General features: G+C 35.1%; 1 protein-coding gene across 1 annotated transcript in view; it reads left to right on the top strand.

Moving 5' to 3' along the window:
* The window catches only part of LOC150087031 (uncharacterized), a 346,277-nt gene that overhangs the window by 278,001 nt on the left and 49,562 nt on the right, over nt 1-18,714 (top strand). The window contains exon 13 of the mRNA XM_090371763.1: nt 6,323-6,530. Coding sequence (XP_090227889.1) covers nt 6,323-6,530 — 208 coding nt within the window. The remainder of the gene's footprint in view (nt 1-6,322; nt 6,531-18,714) is intronic.

Genomic DNA, 18,714 nt, shown 5'->3' with positions numbered 1-18,714 from the left:
CAAAATATATTTTTGGACTCAATACAGGAAAAGGACAATTCTAAATCCTGCTTTAGAATGGTTTCTTTCATCCTTCACTGTACCTCTCAGTCAATACAATAAATTCAGTTAATGCAGAATAGCTCCATTCTCTATATTTATTTCAATAATAATTTCATGAATACTTTATTATTTTCCTATTTTCCCTTATCCCAGATTGGCATTAAATTGTATTTCTTAGCATTCTAGACATCAGGAAACAGACTTGAACTTCCCAACAGGTTGTGGATATTTCTTTTGCACTTTTCACATAAAATCTGTTAAAATACATATGGCTTTCTCTGTATAGCTGGCCATTTAATTTTGAACTTTTTGAGGTTCCCTAGGGGGTTAGGTATTGATAAAAGAAATAAGATATATTTCATTTAAAATACATGTTTTTTTGTTTAGTGCTATTTATACAAAATTTGCACACTTCATCTGGTGATGGCTTTAGTACAAGAGGAAATTTTGCTCATTGGAAGTTGTGGCCTTGGAATGTTACATTATTTCAACAATTATTGTTGTCATATTTTAGAGAATATCTTCTTAAGTAGAATTACTGGTGGTTACATATATAAAAAACTTGAATTTCACTATTCTTCCTTCCCTTGTTGGTTACTCCGGAATATCCAGATTGGTCACTATTACAAGGTTGTTTATTTCTATGCAGTTTTTTGATATACCACATGTGTATGTTTTTTCTGTTTCAATTTTGTGATATAATATTTATGTTTACAATATTGTAAAAAAAAAAAAAAAATTTTCATAAATTGCCCTGTCTGCTGAGATAGGATTGAGGTTCCACTCTCTAATTTTTCTTAAATAAAAATTGTAAAGTTTTGGGATTTATTTAGAACAGCATTACATTTTATTAAATCAACAGATTTGATTTCTAAAATTTTAATCTTCAGGTTGTTCCTTAATTCTTTCTCCAAATTGGCAAAATGTAATATGGACCTCAAGGACCATACTACATTTTGAAGGTTCTTAAGGGACCTTTATACCAAATTTAATATGAATAAGTTAATCCATTTCCCTGGTGCATCCATCTCCCTTTAGAAAGTACTGCTACTCATTATTTGAACATCATGTATGCAATTTTGGTAATCACTTCTTGAGAACAGTAGAGGAGCTTTTAATGCCTGAAGTATATCTGATAATCCAGACATGCCTGAAATGTAAATGCAATGGATTGCATACATTACCCAATTTGTTTTTATTTATTTATTTTATTTTAATTTTTTTGATGGTAGATTCTTCAAAGTTTTTATCACCTGTTATTTTACTGCTAATACTTTCACACAGATATATCGCCATAGTGTCTTTCTGCTTCCTTAGTAATTAGTAATGGCATTACATTTTGTTAAATCAGAAGATCTGGAATCCAAAACTTGAATCAACAAGCTATTACCTATTCCTTTTCCAGATTATCAAAATATAGTATGATCCTTGAAATATTTGTCTTTAGGTCATAAATCTAATAATTGATTTGGTTCAGACACTTACAAAGAATTGTTTAACCACCTCTGTACTGGCCTGAATATAGTTTCTAGCCACTACTAGGCTAGGGCATGCCCTGATATAGTAGCAAGTATTTGCTTGTCTAGTATTTTCTTAGTTTCTACTAGATGAGTGGTGTCCAACCTACGGCCCACAGGCCGGATATAGCCATGAATAACTTTTATATAGCCCATGCAGAAAGTGAACTAAACAGCATTTTAGAGTGTCGTGCCACTTTGTGTACAGCATGCAAGTGTCGAGCTCAACTATATCAAATGTGTATGTGTAGTCCAGTGCAGTCATATGTACAGCTTAATACAGTTATGTGCATATCAATCTTTTCATATTGTGAAATTTTACTATTTTGATGTAACTTGTTCATTGTATTGAATTTTTCTTTATTTGTATTGAAATAAAAAAATCAACCTTAAAAATGTTCCGAAAGAGGAAAGTCAGTTTGGAGTGTCGTGTCTATAATCAAAGATGAACTGAAGACTGGAGATGTGCAAATGTATCCCAATTCACAAAAAAAGGGAATCAAAGGGGGACACAAATATTACAGACCTGTTAGTTTAACTTCTGTTCTGGGGAAAGTAATGAAGTCACCAGTTAAAGCAGCATTGCAGGATCATCTAAACATGGCTGCAGTAATAATTCAGACTCAGCATGGTTTGTTAAGGGAAAGTCTTCTCTGACAAATTTGATTGAATACTATGATGTGGTCACAAAAGAACAGGATGCAATAAATAATTCTGATATCATATACTTGGATCTTAGGAAAGCTTTTGATACTGTTGCACATGGAAGACTACTGCACAGATTGGAGTAGTATGGCATTAAGGGAAAATTACTGCTATGGATAAAGGGGTGGTTGAGTGGGAGAACACAGAGAGCGGTAATCGATGCACACTGCTCTTCATGGACTATTGTTATTAGTGGAGTCTCTCAGGGTTCAGTGTGGGATCCATTGTTGTTTTCTGTATTTATTAATGATATTGATGAAGGTATATCAAGCTTAATGTCTAAGTTTGCAGATGATACAAAGGTTGGCAAGGTTGTTAATGACAATATGCTACTGCAACAGGATCTAGAAAAGTTGAGCAGATGGGCTGAGAGGTGGCAACTGAAGTTAACTTTGATAAATGCAAAGTGCTGCATATAGGTAGAAGTAACTTTATACAAGCGTACCAACTGTGCGGTAGTACACTCAGGGTAGTAGAGAATGAAAAAGAGCTGGGATAATTGTGCAGTCAGATATGAAGTTTTCTGAGCAGTGCAGACAGGCTACCAGAGCAGGTCATGGAGTCTTGTCAATGATATACAGGAATTTTGCTAGTAGGGATAAGGAGGTGATTATCCCTTTGTATAAGGCAATGGTCAGGCTGCACCTTGATTACTACGTACAGGTCGGGAGGCCTCATTTTAGGAAGAATGTAGAGTTGCTAGAATGAGTACAGAGAAGAGCAACAAGATTGGTTAGGGTAACAAAGGGGTCCTCTTACCAAGAAAGGATTAAGTTCTGCAAATTGCAGCATCTGGAGACTAGGCACCTGCGAAATGATCTGATTGAGATGTATATGGCCTTGAATGGGTTGAGCAGGCTTGATGCTGGTAGAATTCTTCCTCTTGCTCAGATTGCGAAGCTGAGGGGCATAAATTCAAATTGTGGAAAGACAGTTGTAGAATAGGTGTGCAGAAATTTTTCTTTAGCCAGCAAGTAGTTGATTGTTGGAACAAACTTCCATCTACCGTTGTGGAAGCTGATAGCTTAAATAAATTCAAGGAAGAACTGGACAAACGTTTAGAGAAAATGGATGTGTGAGGTGGGATTTTTTTGCTGATGCTGTATAAGCTTGCTTTCTTGCATCATATGCCTCTGCTAATGCTATTTCTTCATTGAGTATGACAAAAAAGTAGTGCGTTTGGTGTGTAAGTAGACTGTGTCAGTTTTTAAACAACTTTATTTAAAACTACACTATGATTTCAAGCATAAATCTTATGATGAATACAAAGGAATGTTTCAAAAAGAAATGGATTCAAAGTTATCAAATGAATTAAGCAAACAAAAGAACACACTGGAAATGTATCAGCCAAGAAATTTATTTGGTGTAAGATCTAATTATCAAGTTGCGCATTTGATTGCTTTTGAAATTAAACCATTCAGTGATGGTGAATTTCTTAAATGTTGTTTTTTAAAAGTTGTGAAAGAAATTTGTCCAGAGAAACAAACATTGATACAAGACATTAATTTATGTTGACAAACAATTATGCGAAGAGTAGAAAATATTGGAGACAATTTGTTCGAACAGTTTTTGGAAAACATAAAACAAATGAAATATTTCAGTGTGGCACTGGACGACAGTACTGATGTAAATTACATAATCCAACTCCTTATCTTCAAATGTGGAATTAATGATAATTTTTTACCAGTGGAAGTTTTAGCTGATCTACAGAATATGCCCTGAAGAGCTACAGGCGAAAATATTTTTGAAAACTTTTGCCAATCTATTGAAAAGTTAGGATTAAATATTAAAATCCTGGAAAGGAGTTGCAACTGGTGGTGCTAAAAATATGATCTGTAGAAACATTGGGCTTATGGGTAGAATAACCAAGAAAATTATAGATATTGGAGCTTGAACCTCCAATTGGAATTTATTGCATAGTGCATATACAGGTTATGAATGTGGCTATTTTAACTGTAAATTTTATAAGATCACATAGCCTTAATCACCTTTTGTTTCAACAATTTTTTTCAGAAATTGAATCTGAATATGAGGATGTAATTTTACATAGTGCAATCAGATGACTTAATCATTCCAAAGTGTTATATCATCACTTTCAGCTGTATCATGATATTGATATTTTTATGACAGAAAAAAGGAAAATCAATAAAACAACTATCAAATATGGAGTGGCTGTTTGATCTTACAATTTTTACAGTTATCTATAGTCATTTAAATGCTCTTAATTTAAAACTACAAGGGAAAGCAAAATTGGTCTCTGATTTGTATGGTGACATCAAATCATTTTAAAATAAGTTAATATTTAAATCCCAAATTGAGCAAGACAATTTAGTTCACTTTGAATGTTGTACCGAGCTAAAAGAGAATAACACATATTTCTAAAGAACTGTTGCCTCTTGTTATTACAATTACTTTTTGATGAGTTTGAAAGTCGATTTGCCAACATAACATCCATGAAAAAGACATAAGCTTGTTGGAGAATCCATATATTTCTATGGCCGAAAACTACAATCCCAGCTTGCAACTTGAAATTATTGATCTTCAAGCCAACACATGATTCAAAAATAGGTATATGGACTGTGAAATTAAGCTACTTTAATTTTACAGGGCTCTCCTATCTGAAGATTTCCCGCTAATAAAAGAAAATGGCTACTTTGTTCGGATCAACGTATGTTTGCAAGCAACTTTTTTCATGCACAAAATCAAATAAATATTTCTACCAGAATAACAGATAAGCATCTTCATTCGGTATTGAGAACTGGGCATCACAAATTTTCAACGAAATTTTTTGAACAATTATCTAAAAATATCCAGCCTCGATCACTCATTAAATGTTAAGTTTTGTTCAGTAAATGTTATTGTGTATTGTACTTAATAAAATTTTCGAATATTTTCAATTTTAGGTGTATCATTATATTTATTTATTCACCTTAATATTAAAAAGCAGTGATCCTTTTCGGGTTGTAAATTTTCTAAAGTGAGCATTTAAAAACAAAAGCAAGGCATTTAAAAAAATGTAAAGTAATTTTTAAAAAACAAAAATAAGCCATACTTTTATAATTATAATGAAATCTATAAAAATCACTGACAGATTTGTTGCAAATAAAAGTGGTTCAATTTGCAGTTTTTATATATAACCTGAAAACAGGAAATGGTAACCAGAAAATAGAGACTTCCTTTTACATGTAGCAAGATATGGAAAATGTAACGCACTAATTTTTATTGAATCACTCAGTGTGGCCTACGAAACAAATCTAACTTTGAATATGGCCCTTGTACAGGAAAGCGTTGGACACCACTGTACTAGATTAAGGCTTGCCCTGGTCTAGCAGCAACTAAGAAAATTGCTAACTGTTTATCTATCACATTAGTTAATTCTTTAATTTGCTCTTCAGCTTCTAAGAATGAGATGACAGAACTTTCACTCTCACCTGAAAACTTTTCTATTGTTATCAGATAGTGTCAGTCATAGTAAGTAATTCTACTTCTAGATTAACTATTAATCTTAAAGGTTAATCTTTAAGGCAGATGAACTATTCATGAAATGGCTAAAGAAATGAACATTTCTTGTTACATACATCAGGCATTATAACAGAAGATTTGAGGAATGGCAAAGCATTTAATGTGAACCTGCTTGTGCCACAAAGTGTCTGCAACAGTTTTTTGGTTGCTTAAAAAAAAGTGTTAAGTATTCCATGAGTAATACTGCCACAGCACTCACCAGATATGGCTCCTTGTGGCATTCTTCTGTTCTCTAAATTTCGAAAAATATTGAAGGCAAATATTATTGTATAATTATTGATTTGAAGATATGAAAACAATTAAACAAAATTTCATGGAGTAGTTTTTTGACAGTTCTGAAAACTGAGTTTGAGAGTTGTTTCCAGTAAAGGAAGAAATGTAAGTTTGTACATGCTTAAGGAGCCTACTTGCATCAGTAGCATTACCATAAGGTCCTTACGTGCCTCATGTAAAAGGTTAAGAAAATATTACAACCTAATTTTTATTCTTTTTATTAACTTATTTGAATTATGTGATATTTGTCATCATTTTTACAGCTGAGCCCAGCAACGGAATATAATGAAACTCAAGACTTTTCACCTGTGAGGCAGGTTGAGCAGCAGGCTGAAGCAAGGCATAAACATATGCAGCAGTTATTATGGACCTTGGCCAAAAGCTATTTAGAACCAAATGACTGGCGCTTGTTAGCAAGGTACTGGGGCTTTACAGAAGAACACATCAAGGCCATCGAGCACCAGTACACAGGTAGGGAAGTAAGTGGCTGAAATATCCTATGTGATTTTAAAATAAAAATTGAATTTTTAAAATAAATTGTTGACATGTAATTTTAGCATTCTAGTCATTTTGAAACAATATGTATTAACAATATGGTTTAATCCATATTGGACATATCATATAAGTAGAATATAGTCTCACTCACTGGTTACTAATCCAAACAGCCACAAGCATTCAATGGAGGATAATGAACAGTTTCTGCTGTTTAGGTAAGTTCTACTGAGTAGAGGTCAGTGCATGTCTGTTGGGATAGGAAGAAATGTTGGTGATTAGCAAAATGATTACTATCCATTTGTAGCTTATTTGTCATGTAGGTGCCTCCGTAGTCAGGTGGGAAGGAGCAGCAGTGTGTAGTACATGCTTCTTGATTAGACCGGGGTTTGAGCCCGTCACCACCAAATACGGAGGATGCGGAAAGGTCAGGGAATGACCACCGCATATCCCGGAGCAATATGGCCTTAGTTGCTAATGCTCCTAAAAACCAAATAACAAACAAACAAACAAACGAGACAAAGTATACAAACAAATTTTTGGTTTGCCAATGGGATTAAGCCTAATGCTCCTAAAAACCAAACAACATAACAACAACAACATTTGTCATGTCAAATATGGTGTGCTGCATAGAACCAGATGAAAATACATATATAAAGAGCAGATTATTTAGTCATAATATCGATAATAAAATGAACACTTAAACTATATGTTTAATATAGGGACTACAGCTAGTAGGTGGTGAATTTTTGTCGACCACATCACAACTAGGATGAGATAAAGGTTATGAGTATCCTAAGCTTTAATTGCATATTGCAAAAAAAAAAATACATCATGAAATAAATATTTATATAAATAAATTCATTACAATTAGTTTTTCAAATAAACAATTTTTTGTTTTCTAGCTTTAGCTGTAAGAAAATTATGTGATGTCATCATAATATTAATTAGTGTAGTATTTTAATTATAAAGGCTAAAGGCAGTGGGAGTGCTATGGCTTGGGGGAGAACTAAGGGGGGTTGTCCTCTGAATCACAGCCTTATGAAATCTACTGCTTGTTTGATGTTTGTGGAGTTATCAGAAATGTGACATGATATTGCCAATGGGGTGTCTTTGTATGTGCTCAGTGTAAAGAGTGGGAGGATGTTAGGCATCAACTCAGTGTTATTTTTGGCCTTTATTGAGAGCATGAAGAACAGGGTGGATGCCCTTGAAGGATTTAAATTGGGGAGTCCATCAAGCACTTAGCTGCACATCAATGCCAGAGCTTGCATTTGTTCATCAGGCAACACAGTGGCAATCCTCATGGCAGAATGAGCTGATCCCACAGGAGCTAGTTGTTATCGATGACTCTACTGTCAGGGAAATGTATTGTGCAAAAAGGATAGGTGGAATAGGACAAGGGTATGTCTGCCAGGGACAAAAGTTGATGCTGTTGTAGTGCAGATGTCATCTTTTAAGGGCATAAAAGGTGATATTGTTGTACATGTTGGCATTAATGACATTAAGAGTAGGAGATCTGTGAACTTACTTAACAAGTACAGGTCAATGTTGGAAAAAAAAGTCACGAGTTAGGGTTAAATTTAAGAGTGTTTGCAATTCTGCCCAAACATGATAGGAGGGAGTATATGATGAGAGCCTGGTCAATCAATTCGGCACTGGAGAGATGGTGCAAGGCTCGTGAGATAAAATTTTTCCCAGCATGGTCTGTGCTTAATAACAGGTGAGGCTGCATCTACAGGGATTGCGTACACTTAAATAGAAAGGGTACAAGAATATTTGCTGATGCTATCGAGGCAGTGTAGGTTGGTCAGAAAAATGCTAGCTTGGGGGGGATACACAGACTAATACATTAACAATAGTCACAAGCAGAGGCGAAAGTGATACTTTGCTTCTATTAGAATGAGCAGCAGCCTGGAAACCAAGGTGATGGGGATTTCAAGAAATGCTGGGAGTCATCTTGGAACAAGTAAATAGATGGGCTGTGTTAGGGTAACTGAGAGTAAGAACCGTTGCATATATACTTGCATGTACACCAGTGCTAGGATGTATGTTGCATATATACTTGCATGTACACCGTTGAATATATACTTGCATGTACACCGTTGCATATATACTTGCATGTCATTTCAAATTCGATGAATTTGAAATGACAGTCAAGACATCAAAGGCAGATATTGGTAGAATATCAGAAACACGGTGTCACACAGATATAAGGAATGCAGAATTTGATTTTGGGGAGTACAATTGTATACAGAAAGGACAGACAGGATACAAAAGTAGAAGGGGTTACGTTATTAGTTAAGAAACACATAAAATTAAGGCAGTGCATCCAGTTGACATGGGTGGACAGTACAATGTTGAGTCAGTTTGGTGTGTCATAGGGCTAATGACTCTAATGAGTACAATGAACATCTGTGCAGAGAAATAGAGTGGGCCAGTAAATCCGAATGGGGGATTTTAACTTTCCAGATATTGACTGAAACTTGTGGGTTGGTCACTTGCACACTAGCAAGAATTTTGTGGATTTGTTAGATGACTGTTTTCTAGAGCATCATGCTCAGGAGGTAGCCAGAGGGAGTAATATTCTTGATCCGATTATCAGCAGTGATTATTCATGCATTAAAAATCTGCATATAGAGGTACAACTAGATGGCAGTGATCACAGTATACGGATATGAGATTTACCTAAAGATGTAACTACCATCAGGGGTAAAGGGAAGGGTTTTTGCTTTTGTAAAGCTGACTATGATGGTCTGAGACACTTTGTAAATTCTGTACAGTGGGACCAACTGATGATGATGTGACCAACAGCAAATTCATGTGATAAAGAAGCCTATGGTAGATATAAGTTAGTCTGTAATAAAGTCACAAAGGAGGTTAGGCAAGCAAAGGCAGATTATGAGAAATCTTTGGCAAAAGGTGCAAAGAAAAACAGCAAAGACCTCTTTACTTATGTAAACTCTAGAAGAAATGGGATGAATCGGATTGGTCCACTTGATATCGATGGTTTTACTGCTAATGATCTTGTTCAGGTAGCTGACAAACTGTATGAGTATTTTACATGTACATTTACATGAGGAACTCTGTAGGGAAGTGGAGGCCAGAAGTTTATCAAATTCTAACAAGAAGCTAAATGATTTTGTAATAACTTTGACAGAAATGGAGGAGAAATTTTTGAAGCTAAACATAAGAATGGAACCTGGGGTGGCTGGGATCTATTCAGTTATATTACGGGAGGCAGCAAACGAAGTAAGAAAACTAAACTAAACATAATTATGAGAGCATCCTTGGAATCAGGAAGTCCCCTTTTGTGTATCCCCAATTCACAAAGGGGGATCAAAAGGTGACACAAGTAATTAAAGACCTGTTAGTTTAACTTCTGTTCCACAAATAATAATGGAGTCACTGGTTAAAAAAACAATGCAGGATCATCTAGACAGGACTGCAGTTATAGTTCAGACATAGCATGAGTTTGTTAAGGAACAGTCTTGTCTAATTAATTTAATAAAGATATTACTATCAATCTACCACATCTTACTATCAATTTGATAGTAAGATGTGGCAACGAAGGAAGTAGATGCAAGAAACAATTTTGACATCATATACTTGGATTTTGGGAAAGCTTTTAATAGTGTTGCACATAAAAGACTGCTGTACGAATTGGAACAGTATGGCATTAAGGGCAAGTTGCTGCTATGGATAAAGGGTTGGTTGAGTGAGAGTGGTAATCAATGGACACTGCTCTTCATGGACTGATGTTATTAGTGGAGTCCCCCAGAGTTCAGCGTTCGGCCCATTGTTGTTTTGTATATTTATCAATGATATTGAGTGAGAGTGGTAATCAATGGACACTGCTCTTCATGGACTGATGTTATTAGTGGAGTCCCCCAGAGTTCAGCGTTCGGCCCATTGTTGTTTTGTATATTTATCAATGATATTGATAAGGTATATCAGGCTTAATATCCAAGTTTGCAGATGATACAAAGGTTGGCAGAGTTAGTAATGACAGTATGCTACTGCAACGGGATCTAGAAAAGTTAAGTAGGTGGGCTGAGTAGTGGCAACTGAAGTTTCACAAATGAAAAGTACTGCAAAAAGTACTGTGCAGAACTACACTCAAGGTAGTGGAGAATGAAAAGGGCCTGGGGTAATTGCGAAGTCAGATATGAAGTTTTCTAAGCAGTGCAGATATGCTGCCAGAGTAGCTCATGTGGTCTTATCAATGATATACAGGAACTAGCAGGAATAAGTAAGTGATAATCCCTTTTGTATAAGGCAATGGTCAGGTCACACCTTGAGTACTGCATACAGGTCTTGGGGACTTCATTTTAGGAAGGATGTAGAGCTGCTGGAACAAGTACAGAGAAGGGCAACAAGATTGGTGCAGGGAACAAGGGGTTGCTCTTACCAAGAATGATTTAAGTTCTGCAAATTGCAACATATGGAGACTAGGCACCTTCGAAGTGATCTGATCAAGGTGTATAAGGCTTTGGATAGTTTGAGCAAGATCAGTGCCGATGTGATTCTTTCTCTTGCTCAGATTATGTGCTTGAGGGGGCACAAATTCAAATGAGGAAAGACAGTTGCAGAATATATGTGCAAAAATTTGCCTTTAGCCAGAAAATGTTGATTGCTGGAACAGATTTCCATCTGTCATTGTGGAAGTTGACAGCTTAAATAAATTCATTGAAGGACTGGACAAATGTTTGCGAGGAATGGATGGGTGAAATGAGAAGGTTTTTTTTTTTTTTTTTTTTTTTGGCTGGTGTTGTATAAGCTTGCTTTCTTGAATTGTATTGTATGTGCCACTACTAATGCTACTTTAAAGGCTATGATTTTTTACTTTTCAGTGCTTAAGAAACAAAGAGCAAAGTTTTTAATTGAAGGTCGAAAAGATTTGATTATGAATGAATTATAAGTTATTATTTGGATGATTCCAAATGAAACAAGGCCTGTCCATGTCTAAGAACTTTATGTTCTTTTAGTAAATGGTGATCCTTAAAAACAGAGACTGCACACAATTATATCTCTTTCTGATATATGTATATATATTTACTACATACGTATACATTATATTTTTTAAGAGAATGAAATTAGAAACAGTAATATAAAAAAATTCTGATTAATTATTTTGCACTGAATACAGCAGTGAGTTTCAAGTAATTGAATATCCCTCATATTGAAATAAATATAAATTGAAATAAATATTGAAATAAATAAACATTATTGAATAGCCCTCATATTGAAATAAATATGAGGGCTATTCAATAATGTTCATAATTTTGTTTTGCAACATATCTCTATTAAACATCCATATTTTGATGGTCCATCTTGGAAGCCATTTTTGGCATGTGTGTGAGAATCGTCTCTGATGGCTTTACAACTTCATCTGACGACTGGAAATACAGTAAACCCCCGCTATTCACGGGGGTTACGTTCCTGAGAAATGTCGTGAAAATGTCGTTCCGAAAACGCGAATACTGAGTTATGGCTCCCATAGTAATAAAGGGGTTCCGTTCCAAAGTATGAAATATATAAGAAAAACTAGTCTAAAATTTTGTCTATGTATGTGTTATATGTACCTTCATAATATGACTATGTACATAGACAGTAGTAAAATGCAAGCATATGGCATCGAAATGAAAATAAGAAACAATTTAATATTAAATGTAATATTTATTAGAAATTTCAAACAAATCTTTCAAACCAGCACCTTTGCTGGCTAAAAACTTATCCCGCCAGAGCTATCACCAGTTTCGCTAAAGTGTTGATAAAGGAGTTTTGCCTTTTCACGAATGATGAGTGAACTTAACGGAATTTTATTTTGAGTTTGGTCTTCTATCCACAGATTTAAAGCCTTTTCCATATCTCCTAATTTAACATCACGAGTTACAGAACAAATTTTTGAAACAATTAGCGCGTTTTCACGGACACTACGGGCGGATTTTTTCTTCCGATTGATCGTAACGTTGACTCATTGATTTTATAATGTTTTGCCACTGAGGAGACACTTTGACCATTAGAAATTTTGTCTAATAACTCAATTTTATTCGCTAATGTCATCACCTTCTTTGATATTTTCACATTTCTCTTGTTATTCGTAGCCATATTTTTGTACGGGTTAGAAAGAACTTGTCCACAATAAAGTCACTTTCGTCCGTTAACACACTCGAAAAAGTCTGTTTTACACTGCAAAATGGTAGATTTATCACTTTTGTAAGCATATCAATTTATAAATTGATAAATTTATTTAATTTATAAGCATATAAATTAAAAGCAAACGACAAAAACTTCCATTACAAGCGCATAACACATACTGAACAAGGATTAGCGAGAAACATCCACGCTCGCGATTTTGTCACCCCTCTCCCCCCACCCACTGAGCGCTGTTTTGACCGGGAAAGATAATTGTAGCCACGCCCATGTTTTTTTATGGCGGATAATATTCACGGCGCTTTAAAATTCACATTTTTTAGGTTTCATTTTATATTAAATCAGCGATCGCGAATACGCGAAACCACGAATACAGATACCGCGAATAGCGGGGGTTTACTGTATTTTCCTCGCAGCTCCTTCTTTAATTTTGAAAATAAAAAAAAATAAAAAAGGTCTAGGCTGTAGGGCATTGAGGAACACATTTGATTAATGCTGACTAAGCACATGACAGTATGAGCAATGTTAGGGCTTGCATTGTGATTGTAGCATCTTCTCACCTGCATGCAGTTGTGGTTGTTTGCAACTAATGTGATCCTGCAAAGTGTGCAGTACAGTTCTGTAACAGTCATATGATGTGACATAACATGCTGGTAAACCATTCCTTGAATGGATAAAAAAAGAGATGACCATAACCTTTCCTACAAAAACCACAACTTTTGCTATTTTTGGTGCTTGCAATGATGAGCTTTGTTGCTTACTTTGTTGCAATGATGAAACCATGTCTCATCTGCCATTAATATCTTGCTCAGAACCTGACCATTTTTGGCAATTATCCATTGCTGCTCCTGACAAACCTCCATGCGAGCTTGCTGCATTGCTCAGAGGTGAGTTTTACATTCCTATGATACATTCCTACTGATATTCTCAACCTGTTACCTTATTGTTAAAAACAACAATCTTCGCTCATAATTACAGAAGTAGCAATTTCCATGGCGACAGCAGTGGTTGGAGCTCCAAGACCACCAATTTGTGTGATTGAATCAATTTCATCTCTAAACATTCTAAACTACCTGTGTGCTCTGCTACATGGAAGCGTAGATTTACCATACGGCTCTTTTAGCATTTCATAATTTCATACACTTCACCTGATGTTTTCTTGAGATGGAAACAAAATTTGGGAGCCACACACTGTTCCTTGCACGTCACGTCCATTGTTACTTAGGCAAAATTGAACAGGCATAAACTTGACCAACCACCAGGGTCATATGCACATGAGTCAACTGTGCAGTTGCTATGTGATGCAACTTGGTTTTGTGTTAAATTCTGCAGCTCAGCTAGAAATAGCAAGTAGTCTGGTTGTTCATGAAAATTTATAGTCATTCTTTATTAATCAGTACTTGTATTAGACACTTATTGTAATAATATGTTTGGGCAGTTGGACCCAAACATAACAAGGACATTTTTTTGGCAAGGTTCTTTATTTTATTTCTAATCTTCTGTCTTCTCATAATCTTTCCATTGACTCAAATTCCATTTTAAGAACTATGTCATAGTTGAAATAAGTTAGTTAATGAATTAACCATATCAAATGAAAAAGAAGTCAAAAGTAAACTTAAATCACTTTTTATTATCTTAAAATTTTGGTAATAAGAAAAATCCTTTATGCAAATCAGAAAGAATAGATGTGTACATATTTTTTTTACATTTCATGTCCCTAAAGCATAACTTGTACAATAGTAGAGTGACAGTTCTGCTTATTATCATTTGGCTTTTAAATATAAGATGTGGCTATTAAATAACAGGACTGTTGCAATAACATAAATATAATGAAATATTTCATATAACTTACAAGTTATCCCCTTCAAAATAATTTCCTTGGGCTTGCACACACACTGTTCCATAGATTTCTTCAAAGTTGTTTGTTTGTTTGTGGTCTTTATAGCACAAGAGCAACATGGCCATAATGTGCTACTTCCAAGCACAGAAACATTTCTGTAAGTCATCTGTAAGCCCTTTTAACACTTTGGTCATTTTTTTCCTTAATGTCTTCAATTACTGAAAATGGGTTCTCTTAAGTACACTTTACAATTTAGGTAAGAGAAAAAGTCACAAGGGGCTATGTCTGGCAAGCAGGGTGCATGTTCACACACAGAGATTTTTTTTTTTTTTTTTGGCCAGACTTGGCGAACAGAGAGCGTGTTGTGTGCTGGAGCATCCAACCATCCTTCCACAATTCAGGTCTCTTCCTACAAATATTTTCACACAGCCTTGTCAGGGCTTTGATGTAGTATGTTTGATTGACAGTCTGATTTTGTGGGATATATTCAGCCATAATAATTCCTTTAATATTGAAGAAAACAAGAAGCATGGTTTTCATTTTTGATTTTCTTTTGATATTCTTTTTTTTTAGTCGGGAGGATTGTTTTGTCTTCCATTGCATTACTGTATTTTAGTTTCTGGGTCATACTGGAACAGCCAAATTTCATCACAAGTAATTACAGTACTCAGAAATTCTGGCTCTTATTCAAAAATCAAAACAACTTCACAAACTTGGAGTCTTCTGATTCTTTGATCTTTGTTCAAAACTTTTGGCACCATCTTGGCACACACTTTTTTTAATGACTAAATTTTCAGTTTAAATTTGTCTAACTGTATCTTTGTCCATGTTGAGTTCTGATGCAACCATTGTAATGCTTAAACAATAGTCACTTCTAATTAATGTTCTTACCCGGTCCTTATTTTCATTCGTTTTCATGGATACTAATTGGCCTGGTCATTCATCATTTTCCACATTCTTCCTTCTAAAAATCTTTTATGCAATTCAAACATGCAAGCCCTTGGCATAATATCTTTCTCATGAACTTGACATAACAAATCATAACTTTCAGTTGGTGTTTTCGTTAGTTTTGTTAAAAATTTGTAGTTGATTTGTTGTTTGATTCTTTTGTCTGTCATTTTTCCCATCAAACTGCAAAAACACAAAGTAATGAAACCCCATCTTGCTGCAAAAAGGAAATGAGTGTGTTGGAACATGACTTGGAAGACAACTGGGAAAAGGTTCAAGGTCAACTGCTGTGCCTTTGTTTCTCAAGTGACACTTGGTGTGTAGTGGCTGTGTGTGCAGTCTCTTTTTTAATAGTCACATCTCATAGGTATATATGTTCTATAGGGGGCACTTAAACCAAGATACATGAAAGCATCATGGTTGGATAGTTAGCTTGCCTCCATTGCATTTTCTAATGGATGGATTTAACCACTTACCATTCAACTTTTAATTAAATGTTCCCAAAACTGTAATTTTGTTTTCGTGTATTATATATTTTCCAAACACTGGTTGGCTTATGAGATTGCAATATGTCTTCCTCCTCACCCTAACAACATTTCTATTTATAGTCCAAATGATAACAAATTTCTTACTCACCTAATCCGTCCTTTAACAGGTTATTCAATTGGTCTAATCAGATTTTATCCATCATTTTGAAACAAAAAAGCCACCAGTTGATTTAAATGTGACCTTTTTGTGGGGAGGGGTGATGGTAAGAGTGTACCACAATAGGCATACTTCTATTTCAATCAGCCACTTGAAACAAGATAACCACTAGTAGTAGTGGCAAATGATGCAAAAAAGCAAGCTTATATAGCTTGCTTTCTTGCATCAGCCAAAAAAAGAAACAAAAAAAAACTACTCACTTCATGTAACCATAACCACCAAGAATTTGTCTAGTTCTTCCTTGAATTCATTCAAACCATACACTTCCACATCAACAGATGTAGGTGTTTTCCAACAATCAACAACCCACTGCCTGAAGGCAAACTTCCACACATCTATTCTGCAAATATTCTTCATCAGTTTGAATTTCTGCATGCTCATGTGTGTAGTCTCAGCAAGAGGAAGAATGCCATTAACATTTAGCTTGCTCAATCCATTCACTAGTACTACTACTACTACTACTACAATTTCAGGTAGTAGTTATCTTGTTTCAAGATGGCTGATTGAAACAGAAGTATGCCTATTGTGGTACGCTCTTACCATCAACCTCCTTATCTCTACTAACAAATTTCATTTCTAATCTTTTTTCATTTACATATTTTTTCCATATACTCAACTTTTCTTTAAAGGCAAACAGCTTGTCAGTAGAAATGAGTAAATTTTCCTCTGAGCCTTGCATACTGATACTGTATTTAATTTATTAAGCTGCGTGAATAAATCTACTAGAAAAGCTAATTTACAGCACCAAATTTCATCACTTAAATAATCACAAAATTCTGATTGCTCCAGTGAAAAAAATTAATATTTCCTCATGCATCTTGTACATACACATAAGTACATATCCTTTTGATAACCACCAAACCTCAGTATGCATTATTAAAGAAAAATGATCACACTTAGTTCTTTGCATAATTTTCCAAAAAAATACGAATTTTTTGTGGTCTAGTTTTAATATAATTGACCATTTTAACCACTTGATCAAGTACATGTTTTAAATCGGGTACGACTGTCTTCGCTACTAGAACCTCTCTGTGTATAAAACAGTGTGTTGTAATAATATTTGAATTGTGTCATTTTACTAGGTTTAGAAATCCTTTTAGTGCTCCTGTCATTGGAGGAGCACCATCAGTACAAATGCTGACACACGACTTCCATAATATACCACACTTTTGTAAATAATTATTCATTACTTCAAAAATATCTTGGCCAGTTGTTCTTTCAGTGAGTTCTTTACAAAAAAAAAAAAAAAAAAAAAAAAAAAAAAGATTAATAATTGTGTCGTTTTTGATAAACCTGACAAATGCTATTAATTGGGCTTTCCCGCTAATATCTGTAGGAAAAAACAGTCACCCAGAATTATTAATATGTTGAACAACTTGTTCTTCAATATCATCGGACATTTCTTTCATACGCCTGCTAATTGTGCTGTTCAAAAGTGGTACTGTCATTAATTTTGTTTCAGCTTCCTTTCCCAAAATACTAATCATCATATTTACGACAACATGTTTTCTTCTTTTTTGATGTTGATGGTTGCTCGTTTTTGTTTTTGTCATTTTCTCCAAACTCATTATCAAGTTGCCTCTTCTGATTTTCTTTCACTAAATATTTATTCATTGCAAATAATTTCTAAAAATAATTAAAATTACTTCTAGAAACTAATACAGTTAATTGAAAATACCTGTTCTATACAAATTAACTGAATATGACATTTTGAGATAAAAACACAAAGGAAATTTCTTACTATACTGCTTACAAGTTGCACTTAATTCGCATTCTTATGCTTTAAACATATACACCAATGAGCCAAAACATTATGAGCAGTGAGTTGTTATGCAAATCGAAGCAACTGCAGGTGAACTACGGTTCTTCAGATGGGAAAGACAGTGGACTTAAGAGAGTTTGACAAAGGCCAAAATTGTAATGGCCAGATGACTGGGTCAGAGCATATGGCATGGAAATGGCACGGCCGGTGGGGTGCTCATGGTCAGCTGTGGTTAGTACCTACCAAAAGTGGTCTGAGAAGGGAAAACCCACGAACCGCCGGCGAGGTGTTGGATGACTACTGCTCATCAATGCTTGAGGTGAGTGAAGGCTCTCCCGGATGGTATGTGGCAACAGAAGGGCAATTGTGGTGCAACTCGCCAGTAATTGGAATGCTGGTGACGGGAGTAATGTGTCACAACACACAGTACATCGAACCCTGCTGAAAATGGGCTGCGTAGCCGCAGGCTGCTCCAAGTGCCCATGCTAACCACGGTTAAGTTGCCATTTTTCAGCCCATCTGCCTAATTTTCCTAGATTCTGTTGCAGTAGCATAGTCATTCTGCTATTAATCACCTTGCCAACCTTTGTATCATCTGCAAACTTAGGCATTAAGCCTGATATACATTCATCAATATCATTAATAAATACAGGAAACAACAATGGATCCAGCAGTGAACACTAGGGGACTCCACTAATAACATTACTCCATGAAGACTTAGGGTTTATTGTCTGGTGTCACCAGGGTCTCCC

Source organism: Mastigoproctus giganteus, chromosome 4, assembly GCF_048544385.1.
Source record: "Mastigoproctus giganteus isolate SK-2022 chromosome 4, ASM4854438v1, whole genome shotgun sequence".
NCBI lineage: Eukaryota > Metazoa > Arthropoda > Arachnida > Uropygi > Thelyphonidae > Mastigoproctus > Mastigoproctus giganteus.
This window is presented reverse-complemented; position numbering and strand designations above follow the sequence as displayed.